Source organism: Cyprinodon tularosa, unplaced genomic scaffold (genome assembly GCF_016077235.1).
Source record: "Cyprinodon tularosa strain WSP-4 unplaced genomic scaffold, ASM1607723v1 ctg100, whole genome shotgun sequence".
NCBI lineage: Eukaryota > Metazoa > Chordata > Actinopteri > Cyprinodontiformes > Cyprinodontidae > Cyprinodon > Cyprinodon tularosa.
The window spans coordinates 1155850-1172309 of record NW_024037783.1 but is presented as its reverse complement, the minus strand read 5'-3'; the positions used below and the strand labels follow the sequence as shown (position 1 = coordinate 1172309).

Genomic DNA, 16460 nt, shown 5'->3' with positions numbered 1-16460 from the left:
AGCGTACATAGTATGATTATTGCCAACAGTCTAATGGTCAGGGGGCAAAGTCTATAGTGGACGCACATCTCAGGACATCAAAAGGTCTTTACTCTCATTTATCTAGATTTTTAAGCCACTTTGCAGACTTCATTAAGAAGACTTGCCTTTATTCTACAACAAAATGTGCCTCTTGTTTCTCTTGAGGGCCAAATTAATTTAGTGAATCTGCACACAGTGCAGAAGTGGCCAACAACAATGTTGTCTTGCTAATCAGCAAATAAAGCAAAGTCACTCTCTTACATGCATCTACACAAAAGCTCTAGATCCAAGCATCTAGACAAGGGTCCAAGTCGAAGCTCTAGCTTAATACAACCATTAGACGGCATTATTATTCCAGTCAGTTTAAGAGGCAAAATAAATATCTTTCCTGTCCTGATCAGCTTTCCTAATTATTTAACTGGGTTTTTAATAAAAAATGTGCTGTTGGTTGATGAGACTTAACTGTAAGAACCACTTATCCATTCCTAAGTAAAGTGAGGAATCCATGTTGCTGCGGGCCTGTTTCTCTATCAAAGACTGTCAAAATTGCACACACACCAAAATACGTTCCAAAGTAAACAGAAGAATCTCACTGATGTAGATGAGAAAAGTGATCAGAACACCATGCAGGCCCGAGTTAGTGTGCTGTCTGCATGCTATGCTTGGGTATAATTACCAGTTCTATCAGACTTTCTCCCTTTTGTCAAAGGAGTAGAAGACTAAAGTCCTGGTCTATTGTTTAATAATTGTGTAACCTCTTTCTGTTTCCACTTCCTCTAAATAGACCACGCTTATATCACCTGAGAGAAGACATATAAACAATAAACAAATCTTAAACCAGTACTTATGCTCAATTGTCCTGCAGGACATCAAGACCTGCTTAGAATTATGGTCTACATACGATATAATGAGCAGAACGACTCATGCTGACTATGATAAGAACCCTAAAGCTGGATTACTTTAAACTACAGACTCACTAAATATGGATATCAAATCTACTCATTCTGTGTTTTAATTTCATCTCAACACAAAAACAGAAGTTTGTGCAATTGTGACATGAATCTGTTAGTTTGCAGCTTCTAACTTACAGAAAGGGATCATATGAGATTATTTATTGGGGAGAACATTTTCTTGCTTTGGCGATGAAGTAAAGGGAAGAGTGTATTCAGGTCACATTCAGTTCAACAGTGATTTCCACAAAACAGTGAGTTGAATCTAAGAAACAAATAGTTTTATAGAGAAGAGTAGTCCAATGGTAGACAAATGAGTCCTGATCAGAACCAAAATCATTTGACAAAACAGAGCAGGAGCAGATCTGTACTTCATCTCTGTGACAACTTAACAGTCAGACATTTACGTGGCCAGTTTGCTAAAAGGAAGGAAAATGTAAATCACAAATGAACTGGAGTCAAACTATTCAATCATTTTCACAAGGCTTTTTCGTTTTTGTTCCCAGAAGGAACATCAGAACACCACATTCTCCGGTGCTTCTGTATATCCTCAGCATCAGTGCGCCCTGCCCCCTCCTTTTCACTGAATCTCACACACACACGGCTCACTCTTCCAAAGTGCAATACCATTTCTCCGAGAGGAGCACACGGAGCGCCTCTCTTATCTTCTGCGTTTCAGCTGTCTGCGCTAATTCAATAAACTTCAGAGGAACAAAATGAACACAGAAATAACAGAGAGAGGGCTGCTGGTGGGGTGGGAGGCGAACAACAAAGCGGCGAGAGTCAAAGGTGGGAGACAAGAACAGGCAAGCAGGAAAATCTGGGGCAAACGGTGATGTAGGATTATAAAGACAGAAAAATTGTTTGTTTTTAAATCAATGTAACACTATTTTTTTTTTTTTTTTTAGGGGTGGGAAAAGATGGCCTTGTTCTGCGACACCCCCCCCTCACACCATTCAGTTCCTACATGTCCTCCTCATCCTCTCCCATAATACAGTGCAGCACACACAAAGGCTCACTCGGAATATCAGCACTGAAACAACCTTCCGGCGCTGCACTAGCAAATAAATTGCTTCTGTTAATGCCCCTTTCATTATGGCACAGCCCTTAATTGTGCTGCTGACAGTCTGCCTGGCTGCAGGGCTGATGGGAGGAAGGATGAGCCCAAGAACAGAGCAGCTGAACAAAAATTAACCCGTGCAGCGGGATTCACCTGGATGGACTCCACAGCTCACAGTGCAGTCAGCACACGCCCCAAAACAGCACCTTGGTCATTTCTAAAGAGTTTCCTATGCAGCTTTAGAAACATGATCGTTTTCTTTCAGGTTCAATAAAAAACAAGGATGAAAAAAAAAAGTTCTTTGATGGAGGTCACAGTTTTGACTGAAAAGACTCAAAAAAGAAGGAGGAATTAAAGGCTCATCCTGGTTCTTCATCAAAGCATATTTTCCTCACCTTAATTGGATTTCTATACAGTGCCTTAGGTCACACAGAGCTGATCAATGTACTTGAACTGAAAATGGTGGGAAGCTTTTGTTTTGATGCATTTAAAGAATAGAGAAACAATATTTGGATTGAAGGTCTGATAGTCATGAGAAAAAAGGCCCATTGTGAGCATTGGTCCACCAATTGGTGCATATCATACTTGTATGTAGGGAGAAGTTTATGACGGCTGCAGAGAATAATGTACAATAACGATGCTAACATTAAAACAAGCAGAGTTTTGGTCTCTAAAAATAATCAGAATCCACAAATTTCCAGATCCAAGTGTCGTAATCAAAGTGAAGTGATGTGGATCGATGGATCCCTACTGCGGTAAAACCAGCGACACTTCATACACATCATTTCACTCTAAAATAAAAAATTTCAAATGTCCTGAAACATGTCCTTGTGTTAAATTTATCAAGAGATAACTGACTCTGCGCATACAGCTACAAGGTCTTCAATAACTGTGTGTCTCATTGCTGATGAGGATCTTTGTGTAGGAAGAAATTACCTGGATTGCTCAGTCACCTCTAGCTTGTTAATCTCTGCCTTGTTGATAACTCATCTGAGAAAACGCCTAGTTTCAGTTGAACATGTGTGGATAAAGACCTGAACACTGCGGATGTTTACCACTTTTTATTCTCCGAACCGATTTTTTTCCATGTCACACTGACTGCGTATAGAGAGGCTCCGATAGACAGGGTGAGCAGATCTGTGCAGATTTCTTTTTCACTTCTGCTATAGTCCACAAATTTAAAATATTTTCCACATTTGACTTGGACAGAAAATAAAAAGTTATTAAAAATAAATAAATTAAAGAAAGAAAAAAAACTGCCTCAGGTTTATATGCAGACTGAGGAAGTGAGAGGTGATTCTCAGAGAGATCTGGGAAGTTTGTCAAAGTTTTTGTTTTCCTTTTTTTCATAAAAAGGGGACCTGCACTGTCTGCCCTTTTTTTGTTTTTGTGAGTCCCAAAGAGGATCACTATTTTACTATGTCAGTTTTCCCATCATGGTAAAGTATACTGTTTTTATAAAATTTCATTGGTTGTTTACGTGCGAGTCTGTCCCACCTGCTATGTACGGGCTGTGTTTCTCCAAACCTGACTGTTTTCTGTGCAATTGATAGATTTTTCTTTATATTTCCCACCAAAGGGGATGTGTTTTTATGTATAACGCGTATCTCTTCCTGTGAGACCCATTAAATTGCAGCTGAAATGCTGCGTAGTACGTATAAATAGACATGGGTCTATCTCAGTCAGAGCTACGCAAGCCCCATTGTAGAAAATCGTGTCGGGTGTGATCATCCCCATTGAGTCTCAAATGAGCGCTCAACGACATGACCTCATGCGACATGATTCTCTGGCGGATCAGTTGTAAAATCGGATTCTATGTGTTCAGGGCTTTAAACCTAGAGAAAGTGTTACTGTGCTCCATCAATAACTAAACCATTTTCTTCCAACACTTTGAACATAGTGACTTATGTTGTAGTGCATCTTTAGACACACTGATTACTACAAAATCTATTTCATTATTATATGAAATACTGAAGCTGAAGTGCACACGTTTCACACGATCTTGACAAACACAAAAAAGAAAAATCTCAAGGTTATTGCCATGTGTTTTTTTTTTAGACTTCTTATAAAAAATAATGATCTAGAAAAGAAAAATTGAATGCAGCTAAATATATCTATCAAAATTCCTGCACCAATAAAACACTGGAAAAAGAGCATTAAATTCAGCAGACTATTTCACAGAAAATCTAAAAGAAAACGAGCATCTACAGAAGAAACATTTAGCGTGTGTTTAAGAGTCTTGAAAAATCAATCAGTCAGGACAAACTAAACATGCTTGAAGTTGCACAAATAAAGACTTGTCTTATTGAGAAATTGCAGACAAAGAGCTCTCAGCTTCTATTACGCGTTTGAGGAGGAAGTGACATCAGAGACTTGTGTCCCGCCACGGCGTGCCAAGTTCAAGAGGCTCAGAGGGCCAACATCTTAAAGTCATCAAAAGGACTTAATCTCCACCAAAAATAACAGTCCCGTCTAGCATCATTTAACCCACAACATCACCATGGACTCCATCACCACAGCGCTGCCAGACGCCAGCAGCAGGTCAGAGGGTGGAGAGGGAACTTAATCAGAGGGTCTCCTGTGACTAAATCCTCTCCACTTCAGTCGACAAGCAGCAGCAGGCTGAAGGAAACAATAAAAGCAAAAAATGGGAGTGGATAGCTGAAGACAGGCAGAGCGTTACCAATAGAAAAACAAAGAACTGTTAATTGTTTGGAAACTTCTTTTAAATCGCATTTATTCTCAGTTTTGAAAAGTCAGAACATCCAAAAAGCTGTATTAATAAGGAACTTTAAGAGAGTCAAATTTGCTTATATCCTTTTCTTTCTCTTTCATCCCCGTTCGTCAAAAGTTATGGCCTAAATTGGATTGAAGAATTGAGCCAATCTATGGATCCACTAGAAAGTGATAATATATTCTGCACACCAAACAAGATTTTAACAGTATTACAAATGGACCTTTTTCGGAATATTTAGAAAACAGCCAACCATCGGTTACGGTCCCATTTAATGGGGTCCTGACAGCAACTATAGCTCATGTTTGTCCATAGAGGAAAGTTTCTAAAGATCCAGAGCTGGGCTTAAATAAATCTTTGCATAAAATTGACTTGTTTATGTTTGACCTTTCAGATTGTAAACGATAACATAAAAGTTGAATACTTTTGTATTAAACTAATATTTCAACATATTATATTAAATATAAAGCCTTTTATGACAAACTAGCTCTGAAAGAAATTTAAGGTATTTAATGTGAGCTTGAAAGGCTTAAAAAAATAGATTATGAATTGTTTGCATTTTCATCTTTTAGCAGAAAATGATGCTTTCCTGAGGTGAAAACATGACACGATTGATAAAAACCGAGTCCCATGATGGGCTTTATGTCACCTGGCTGTTTTAAGCTGAGAGACATAAGAGTCAGGCAATTATCTAGAATTAGTTCTGAGCTTAGCAAGATTGAATATTAACTGTCCCACCTGAGTAAAGATCCCACATTTAGGGAAAATCCTTTACAAAAACTAAATCAATAAAAGAAAAAAAATTACTGTTACCAACAACGTTTAAAAGACTTATTCAACATCCTAAAGCACGGAGCTTTAGCTTTTAACATTATGACAAGAACGATGACATAAAAATACACTAAAAGAGTTCAGGGTTAAAAATGAATGAATGCCATGCAGCATCCTCTTCAAATGATGCATCATTTTGAGCTACGCATTTTTATTCAGAGGGCAGAAATAATTAATAAGGTATCGGAAGTGAAGGGGAAGAGTCTCAACATTTTTAGAGCATGAGATGAAGAACTATATCACAGGTCTGCATAGCAAAACTATAGGTTTAAACTCAGGTTTTATTTGGTGAATTGTTTTATGATGATAATAATGATAAAACTTTGGATTTAAATTGTTTTAGGAATCACATGTCCCTCTTTTTAAGCAGGCAGGGCTTTTGGGTAAGTGAAAAAGGAAAAGCACGTGGTGTTTGGGTTGTGGTATTCAGTCTCTATAGATAAGAAATAGAATAAATACTCCCCATCTGTCTGCATTGGACCTGCACCAGTTTAGGCCAACGCTGTTCAAAGGACAGAGTGCCAAGAAACAAGCAAACTCAAAGTCACCGTTTAAATGTCAACGCTTCAAACATTTGTTTGTTTTTACCATACGAATCCTGTTATCTCCCAGAAAGAAAAAACAACAACCAAAAACCCAAACTACTGCAGAATAAGAGAACATGACTGACTCCAAAAGCATTACTTTAACTACCAGATGTAGACACATCAGATTTAAGACAGAACTAGTTTAAACCGATTTCTGTGCTGATAATAATTTAACTAGTAGATAAAAAGATAAAAAGACAAAACAACGAAAGGTATGATAAGCCTTTAAAAAAATATAAACTATTATACAAAGTTTAGCCAATAGTAGGAAAAATAACATTAAAAGAAGAAACTGATTCCAGTTTGTTAATTTGAATTTCCTAGAGTATAAAATATAAAGTATTCGAAGTATGAGTTTCTTTAATTGCAATAATTGCTGGTGGTATCGGATTAGTTAAATATTCTCAGCAGGAATCATTTCATAGAAACATGTAGAGATTTTTGGTGACATATTTCACAATACCACTTCTACAAATCTCTGTACTCTGGTAAAAACGAGGAACCAAGAGCAGACGTGTGTCCTTGTGAAGAGGCTTGGTATAGATGAAGCACTTCCCAGATTACTCTGAAATTTCTGGGTGGAGATTTGTGAAAAAGAGCTGCCAGTCACATTAAATGGCTGTGATATATCAGCTTGTATCTCAGGTATCCTAATCCAAACCCTTTCCACAGTTTAAATGTCTTATATCAACTAGTAAGTTAGAAACCTGCCTTTGAGGATCATCTCATAAAAAAAGCAGGGGTAAGGATGTAACCTTCCACATCAGTCTGAATCTTAAGGGTCGATCATTGTAAACATAAGATGGAAATCATATCTAATTGTTCATATATTCTAAGCATTAAATTTCAGTCCTACCAACTCTTCTGTGTTTACTAAACCTTCCCTCTATTGGGATGACTGAACTCTTTTCTACTGATTCTGGAGTTGGTTTAGTTGCTTGAGGTGCTGGTGGAGATATTTAGATAAAAAAAGCTTGGAAGTACCGAGGCCAAATGTTGTGTTTCCAGCATTAACAGGTAGACTTTGCACTCTTTTGGCTTCTACATGCAGATAGAGAGCTATCATAGTTGTGTTGCAAGTCCTTGATTTTCTAAAGCCGAAACACCTCTTCCATATCTTGGAGTCAGCAGAACATTTGAACTAAACAGCTCTAAGTAACAGTGGAAATAAAATCCAGCAGAGATTAGGAGTTAATGGGAATTAAAATATAAGACTTAAAGGTTCAGGGTAATATGATCCAAATATTCCATTGTTGTCTTTAAATAAATAAAATTGTTCTCATGTGATATAACGCCTTTCATGGGCACAAAGGAATCCCAGTACGGGAAAGCACCATCATATGGAAGTTACCATGAGGTAAAACATATTTCACTTTAATAAAGGATCTGAAATCACATTAATCTGGACATGCAAGACATTTAACAGTGAAGATGCTGCAAGTTTAATGCTGTTAGAAACATAGTGCATAATTAGTCCCAACAACAAAACCTCGCTGCATAATCCAGTCACTTCTACTTGGTGCAATGTTGAACTCACTTATTCTGAAATGCAGTAGTGAAAAAAAAAGGAAATTCTATTTTATACATTTTTTTTTTATCTATGATAAATTGGGTTGCATGGGAGATCATATCAGGTTCTTTTTTTTCTTACATGGTAATAAATGTTTAAAGAATTAGTTACAGCTAAATGAATCAACAGGGTAATTGACCGTGAACGTATCATTAGTTGGTGGATTATTAGGATTACATCCAGGGGGGATATTCCTTGAAACCAAAACATAATCAGGTAGATGCTTTAAATGCTTATTTTTAGAATCTTACATTTTTTGTGGCCCAGGAACCAGATTTTAGAAATTCCTATTAAACTATTCTGTCAATCTGAGCACCCTAACTGCATCTTGGCTAAACCCGGCTCAATTAGATTCCCAACTGGAAGCATATGCTCCAAGTTGCTGAGCATTTCAATTTCACAAGACGACAGCAAAAAAAAAAAAAAAAGGTGGGGTAGGATAGAAAGGGCGAGAGTGAACAAAAATACAGACAGAACAGGAAAATAAACTGAACGCAAACAAGGCCCAAATGGGTCTGTCGCTGACTTCCAGGGGCGGACGGAGACGCGGCCCGCTCCAACTACAGGGTCACGTTCCTCAGCAGTAGCTTCCATCTGCAGCTCTCTGTGTGTGCATGACTCTGCACGTGCCCTACATGCATGTTTTCATTAGAGGTTCGCAGAGCCATACCTTCCATGCCACACAAAAGGAATTGCTGTACCCCTTTGGAGAAAGAGTCTGAGAGGGAGGAAAACATCAGAGGCGGGATTAAATTTCAAAAAGCAAGCCAGGGCCGTCACGTCTTTCATTTTCTGTCAGAGAAGCTCACATTTTATTTCCCCGAAAGCAGCGAATACGGAGAGGAACGACTCGGATCATTATCCGGGAAATCTAAACAAGCCTTTGCTGTCCTCGAACAGAGCTCTTATTCTATAAGCACTTGAACATGGAGGGGGGATGGGCTCACAGACACGCGTGTGTGTGTGTGTGTGTCATCGCAGGGCTCCTAGGTTGAGTCTAAGAATGATAGAGTAAAACACTGCAGGCTCTGTGGAACCCAGGAAACAGCCTAATGTATTTATCCAAACACATATCTGCTGAGAGGCCCCTCGGCTTCCACCCCCCACCCCCGCTGGCACAGACTTTAACTCTGAAAACTAACACAATGAAGGAGGAAAAATCAACTGGCTGCACAAAAGCTAAGAAATCTAAATATACTGGAAAAGCAATCCCAATATTAATGCGAGAATAAGGAAGTATAATTCACTAAAGGTTTCATTTTTCCAACTTTAAAAGCATTCAAAAGATTCGTGAACCTTCAACCTTGTTTTATTTGCTAAATGTGATGCCAAACTTCAAGAAGAAAAGATGGTGCTTTTTATGCATTAAATAAATAAATAAATAAATAGAAGAAGAAAAAAAATCGATTTGGCTAATTAGCTGGGCTACCTGAGCAGATAGCCCGGCTAATTAGCCAGCTGATATCAGCCCATTATAGTCCCTGCACCCCTTTATAGAAAGCCCAGAAGGAGAAACATTCTGTGCATGAAAACAATAGATATGTTTTATTCTCTTAAGAAGTCTAAGAATTAAAATCAGCTGAATATGGAAATCGACAACTATTAGGATAAATATTTGCTTTTATTATTTGCTTTTCTATATCAAATAAATTAGATATTTTTATATATTTATTTAACTTTTTGTTTAAAACAAAATCTGAAGCTGCTGTATTTCATTTAAGGTGATCATACCATGAGCATCTCATCAGGGTCCACAACCAGTGCATTAAATCAATAAGGCCACTTGAGGTACTCTGCGGTTTAGGGACCAATCACTTTTCTGCCTTAGTTTTAATGCTTCACTCCTCAACAAGTTAAATGTTCATTAAAGTGAAATAGTTTCAAAACATTTAATGATAAAACAGTAATAAAATGCTTAAATCAGTTATATTATTCACTATATTATACATTATTATTAAGAATCGTTGGCTATTGCTATTTTAATTGATTTGGATGTAACAAATAACAACCCCAATAAAAATGAAACAGCTCTAGGTGACATGCTGCCATTTTTCACCATATTTTTTGTATGGGACAACATGTAGGATCTAAAAAATTACTTAAAATGTTGTTTTTTTTTTTTATGTAGGTAAAATGGGTACGAACTGAGGAAGGATCAGTGTGAACTTGGGCATAAAAGAGACCAAAACAGCAAATGTGCGAAAAGGGAAAAGAGCACAGTGGCCAGCACCCCTGATCATAGCAGAAAAAAATAAAATAAAGTCTAATAGGCAGGAGGAGATATATTTCCACCTTCTTATAGCAAGTCTGTGTTGACAACGCATGGCAACCAGACCCACCGTGCTGTTTGCCTCAGCAGCCAGGAAAGGACACACTAACTGATCAGAGCAATGAAATATCAGCACAAAAGATGTTATTTTAACCTCAGAAGAAACACTGTTTCTTCTGTCTGCTCCGACTAAAATGGGGGAACAAAAAAAAAAGGTGCCCTTGTGAATTCGGCACTGACTACATTTCTCACTCTAACCTGCATTCATAATAAAACATCTGGCCAAGTTTATAAACCATTTGAACAACGCCTGACATAAGGCAGACTGAACAGGTTATGTTCATCTCCTCTTCCACATTTAACACTCAGTGTGCTGGCAGAGAGGGATTCCCAAAACAACACAGTACCACAATTGTGCTCGCTTCCGAACGCCAGAGGGAAGGTCACACGCTGATACAGCTGTTTACATAATTTCATGATCCCGGTTGCAAGAAAAGACTGAATAGATGAGACCCTTAAAGCAACACAATGCTTCAAAAACCTAAAATGTAGAAAAAGCTCAAACCTGGGAGCAGACGTTTCATCTGCCAGAAGTTAAGCTGTGCAGCTGGTTGTTCTTTCAGCTCTTAAGTCTGCAGAGACCTCATCTTCCAACTCTGGTTTAGCGTTAAATTTATCTAAGAACTTGTGTTTACATGTCTTCTGCCTCTAAGTAATGCATATTATACAAATGTATGTTATATTTTTCATATAAATTCACACTTGAATTAAAGGCTGATCTCAGCTTAAATGTCACAAACAGGTTAGTTAGTAAACACCGAGGGTCACAAAGCTAAAAACGGGTTAACTGTTAGACAAAAAGAGAGCCGTCCACAGGAAAGAGAAGCACAGAGCTCCGGTACGTGTAAGCACGGAGAGGGTTAACAGGTCGCATCACCCCGACCCGCTAATGAGAAGCTCAGCTTTACCACATCCGACCAGAGCAGCCACAAGTAACGAGTCTAATGAATGGATAAAATGAAAACCGGAACGCAGACCAGGCGCTCTGGCATCTCAATGGCAGCCAGAAAAGAATGATAACAGCAAACTGCAGCGATGCTCCGATGGGAAAAACAAAGTAAACGATAAAAGCACCAGAAGTCAGAAGAGACTTTTTATCATGTTTTTTTTGCAACAAACTTTTTTCCCCGACAGAAATTAGATTTTAACAAACTGAAATTTCCAGAGTTTTCAATCCTTTATCTAAACTTTTTATAATTTCTACAAAAGTTCATTAAAAATTCAGGGCAGGTATTTCTGCCCCATCCTAAAATATAGAAGCTGGATTGACCAGAAAACAGACAGATGATGGATAGGATGTTTGAACACAGGAGGGAAACAACCCAAACATTTAAATCTAATTCTGTACTTTTTCATAACATGCATGAACCATGTTAAACAATACCTTTAGTTTTATCCTCCAAATATTACTCCCCTCTAATAGTTTGTTCTGACTGGCTGCCATACAGCCACTGAGATTAAGGGAATTTATTTAATGTTGAATTAGGGCTGAAACAACTATCTGGATTAATTGTGATTGATCAATTATTGAAATAATCGTCAACTAATTAAGTAATCGATTATTCGCTAACTGGAATTTTGAGATTGTAAAATATATCTTTAGCTGACAGATCAAACACCCGTTAAGCAGTGATTAAACCAAAATTATAAAACAAATGTATAAACATTTTGCGTTCAAGATAAAAAAAAAAAAAGCTTTTCTTTCTGTCAATATTCTATATCAAGAAATCCTCAAGCTGAATCCTTTTAGTTTCACCTGGATTAATTTCGTAAAAAGTCTTCTTTAAGGAACCTTTTGCTATCTGATTATTAATCGTTTAATCGAAAATTTAATTGACAGATTAATCGATTTGCAAAATTATCGTCAGTTGCAGCCCTAGTTAAATGAGCTATAGAGACTCTAGAACATGCTTTTAGCTGACAGAGCTAAAAGCATGTTCAACCCACATTGAGAAGCAATTATACCAAAATTGTAGAAAAAAAAAAATTATATAAATATATAAATATTTATAAATATATATTATAAATATTTTGCGTTTAGATAAAAACATTTTTTTGTCTGTCAATATTCTCTATCCAGAACTCCTCAAGAGGAAAAGTTTTTGTTTCACCTAATTTAACTTCGCAAAAATGTGTTTTTTAAGGAACCTTTAGTTATCCGATTATTAATCGATTAATTGAAAAAATAACTGACTAATTTGCAAAATAATTGCTAGTTGCAGCCCTAGTTTGAACAGCCTGACTGAGCTCCTGTTAAATATTTTAGATGAAGGGGAAAATTGTTATTCAAGCAAGCAGGCGGAAGTGGATTACACTTACATGTGGACGTGTGGAGGCTGGAAGCGGCTCTGGTTGATGTTGTAATGTGTGAAGGCCTGGGTCGGGTTGGAGCTGTACTCGTCCACTGTGATGGTCACTTTGCCATGAGCCATCCTTCCACCGTATGGACATGAGACGCCGTTCGTTCACCGGGATTCAGCAACGAGCCGTGCAGCAGTCATCCTTCGGAGCCAGCCGCTCAAGAAGCTAAGGAATTCTCCCAGCAGCAGCGGCGGCGGCTGGGCTGGCAGCAGCTTCCTGGCTGACCGACTCGACCAACACTCGCTGCAGTCTGCACCGACAAGAAGAGAGCCATGGATTAACTTCTGAGAGCAGAAAGGATGTAAACAACTCTCAAAACAGATGTTTCAAAGGAAATAAAAAGAAGGGAAAACAAACATGGATTTAAAGTTAAAGGCAGGGGTTTAGAGCTATGCAAAGAAAAGCTTCAAGATAAAGTTTTAAGAAAAAAGAAAGCCAAAAACACATTTTTTTTTATAAAATGTACAAAATGAGATGAGATTGTACCATAATCAATAAAAAAAATACAGGATTGGGATTGGAATTTACGAAGCACATTGAGCAAGAAAAGAAAAATTATTCCTGATATAATCTCAAATACATTAGCCTTTAAGATTTAAAGTAGCCAAAAGAGAAGAATTACATGGAACTATTTTGTTGCACTTAAAAAAAAAAAGAAAATTAAAAGCACCCCTATGAAACTGGTTGATTTCTGTGTACTACAAAGAAAACAAAAGTAGCTCCAATTCTAAACATAACCTGGAAGAACTTCTCAATCAGCAGAGAGGATCAAGCATCTTCAAAATACTCTTTCTATAGATGTATGTTAGGAGAACTTGTAAAGAGCGGCGTCTCTCCGCTCGCCGTCCTCTTTTCCCTGCACCCTGGGCTTCCTTCCACTCTGACCTTCCTAACTGTTTGTAATGAGCTACCGTGGGCGTTTTATACCAGACATCCTCATGCATCCACATATCAAAGAGTAAAGAAAAAAAATGTCCAACAAAAAGTCTTCCATCTCTTTTTCATGTGGGGGGGAAACAAACACCACGCCTCTTCATGTTAACATTTGAAGGTGAAATGACAGGATGCAGAGGAAAAGCTACAGAGAACAACTGAAAACTGGCCCATTTTCTCAGAAGCATCGATTTATTTTTTTTCTGGGTCAGCTGTGAGCTACTTCCTATGATGCATGCTGTTAATTTTAGATTGAGGAAAACACATCCATTCATATTTGCATAATGAAACCCGAACACCAAAGTAAATTAAATGTATCCCTGCAGCACCGGAATCAGGCTTTGCTTTTGAAGTTCATTTAGCTCTCAACTGAAAGCTATACATTCCTGAGACTATTCTCTTCACTCATGTTTTCACCAATGTGCATTGGGCAGATTACAAATATGCACTTTTTTTTTATATTACAACCTCTTAAAGCCTTGCTTTTGCAATTTAAGTATCTTTTTACAGGCAAAAACTATCTTCCAAAAAGTATGATCCAGACCTGGAGTGTACGATAAGTTGTTTCTATTGATCAGCATATATGAGATGGTGGATGGAACAAAAATATTTATATTTCCTCTATTTTCTTAAATGGTAGAGGTTATTTATTATTATGTAATAATGTTAATTAGTAGCAACAATGTATTAGTTATTTGCAAATTAATGGTTTTTAGAATCTCAAATGACAAAAATATTAATGCACTGAAAATGTGCATTTTGAAACAGTTATTTAGCATAATAAATGCACAAGATTGTTCTTTTTTTGCTTCAAAGGGAATATAAGAGTTGAGGAAAAAAGAAAACACTGACCATTTTTTTTTAATCAAGACAATAAAGGAGAGGATTAAATAGCAATGCCAAAGATGCACCTATTTATAATATAAATATATATATTATTAATTTTTTCTTTTGGCAGTAAATCTTAAATGAATGTTTGTATTTCCCAGCGTGCAGCATGCCTCTCCTCGTGCATGTGTGGTTTTCCCTGCTCGCCTGCCTGCACCGTATGGCTACAGCAGCGACTAGCTCTGTAGCTTAGCCTGCTACCCTGTAATATGAGGCACGCTGGAGCTTCGCGTCGAGCCGCGCTGCTTTATGACAGCACAATTAACAGAGAGCCTGGTGGAAAACTTCCCAGAGCGGTAAGCAGCAGCAGAAGGGATGACAGAGCCCAATAAAACTGACCCTTTCTAGTATCACCATGCAGACGCGGCATGAGCTATACTATGAAACCGTTAAGCTTTGCAGCATACGTGTCCGCAACAAACAAAAAGGAAGAAAACTCAGTTTTATCTTGAACTCTGATCCGGGAATAATATTAATAGGGTCTAATCTGAGGTGCAGAGTGTCAGAGCACCGCCTGCTAACCTCTGGCTTCTTCCTCGTAAATGACAAGCCACCTTTAAACCGACGGCTTTGTGTCAGGAATGCCTCCCCTCCCTCCCCTCTGTCCGTCCGTCTCTGCTTCCTAAAGCTGAAAGGTTGCTCTACCTTCGTCCCGGAGGTTTCTCTTTTTCCTCCCCCCTCCTTTCTGGGTGTTATATCTGGCCGGGGAAAGAGCGTCGGGTCGGGGTCGCCCTCTACGCGGAGGAAGGAGGAGAAGAAGAAGCGACGGCGGCGGCAGCTGAGGGACTCGGGTCCATGCGGCGGTGACTCCGGAGCCACAGTCTGGGGGTGTTGCGGATGGCTTGGCGGGTTGGCAGGGGCAGGAACCTTCGACCCGGCGGGACCTCGGCTGGCTCCGGTGGAAAGAAACCAGACGAGGAGGAGAGCGAGAGATAGAGAGCCGGAGAGGAGGGCGAGAGACACTGACAGACGGCGGGGGAGAGAGAGAGCTATAGTAGGCAGCCTCGGTGTGTCTGAGGGGGAGCCGGAGTGCAGTGAGTCGGAGCTGCCACTGGGGTCAGAGAGCAGGAACGAGCACAACCCCCCCGGTCCCGTATGCGCGCATTTATCGGCGGGCACACGCGGGATGGGAGGGGTGATGGCGGAGAGGTGCTCTGTGCTGCTTTCACTGGCCGTCGAAAATTAGACTTTTTACCTTAATTTGAAAGAATGGAGACTTAGAGAACAGATGCAAATTAATGCATTCAACAAAATAACTGCTGAGTTCGTACATTTTAATCTATAAAACTAATTATTATTAATAATTACTTAAAGATGATGATTAACTTTACTAAGTTGTTTAGGGTTTTTTTTCCAGACAGGGGCATCACTTGGCAGGGGTGGAGCTAGATGGGGGCCCAAGGGTGGCCATTGCCACCTCTATCTTTGTTTCCCTCTAAAGGCTTTTTTATATATCGAAAACAGGTTGTGTGCGCAGGTGTCGCATTGAACGCAAAGACGTGCCCGCCCCCTTTGCAGACACTCTACTGCAACTCTCCCCAATTATAGGTGACCGCAGACAGTGCCACAGACAGGAGGCCGGCTTGTTTTGTTTTTTATGACCGAAATTGCGGAAAACAACTCGTGAAGTTGGACCAGCTAGAAGAGCGAGTTGTGAGAGAACGCTGGAACCCTTTTTTCACCTGGATCCACACTCTTTTTTCGCCCTCATGTCCCTCCGTTGTCAGACAAACTTTTCCCCACTTCCTCTCCGCCTCGGTCGTATCTAGACCCATAGAATAGCGCAGGCCACGCTTCAATATTGAGCATAAATCAAAAATGTCTGCGTCAAGCTCACTGCAACACACTGCTGCAGGGAGTATAACCAGCCCTTTATACAGATGGTGGCAACAGTAAAACTCTCAGCTGGAATATTTAAACATTTTAATTTTTCATATATTAACAACAAAAACGCTGTGGTTAATTATCCATATGAATATACTAAGATTAAAGATAATAAGTACAAGATTCAAGCAGAAATATATTTTGTGTTTTATGGAGTAAAGAGAAAATGATGTCTCTGCAAGTCATCTAGAAGTCTTAAGTGAAATCATAGATACGTAACTATTTTAATAAAAACTTATTAAATAATCAATATAAGTAGATATTAGTATTTGTATATATCAATTTTAAGCAGAAAGATTAGTGATAAAAGTA

General features: G+C 38.7%; 1 protein-coding gene across 2 annotated transcripts in view; it reads right to left on the bottom strand.

The window, feature by feature from the left end:
• Window positions 1–15327, bottom strand: part of mpped2a (metallophosphoesterase domain containing 2a) — a 71241-nt gene extending 55914 nt beyond the window's left edge. Inside the window, exons 1-2 of one of the 2 annotated variants that reach the window (XM_038271525.1) lie at window positions 14910–15327; window positions 12402–12693 (exon numbers count right to left, since the gene is read on the bottom strand). In XM_038271525.1, the coding sequence (XP_038127453.1) occupies window positions 12402–12514 (113 nt within the window). In that variant the 5' untranslated portion in view covers window positions 12515–12693; window positions 14910–15327. Of the gene's footprint in view, window positions 1–12401; window positions 12694–13181; window positions 13320–14909 lie in introns of those variants that run through there. The other variant, XM_038271604.1, reaches the window with a different exon arrangement.
• Window positions 15328–16460: the final 1133 nt, after the last annotated feature.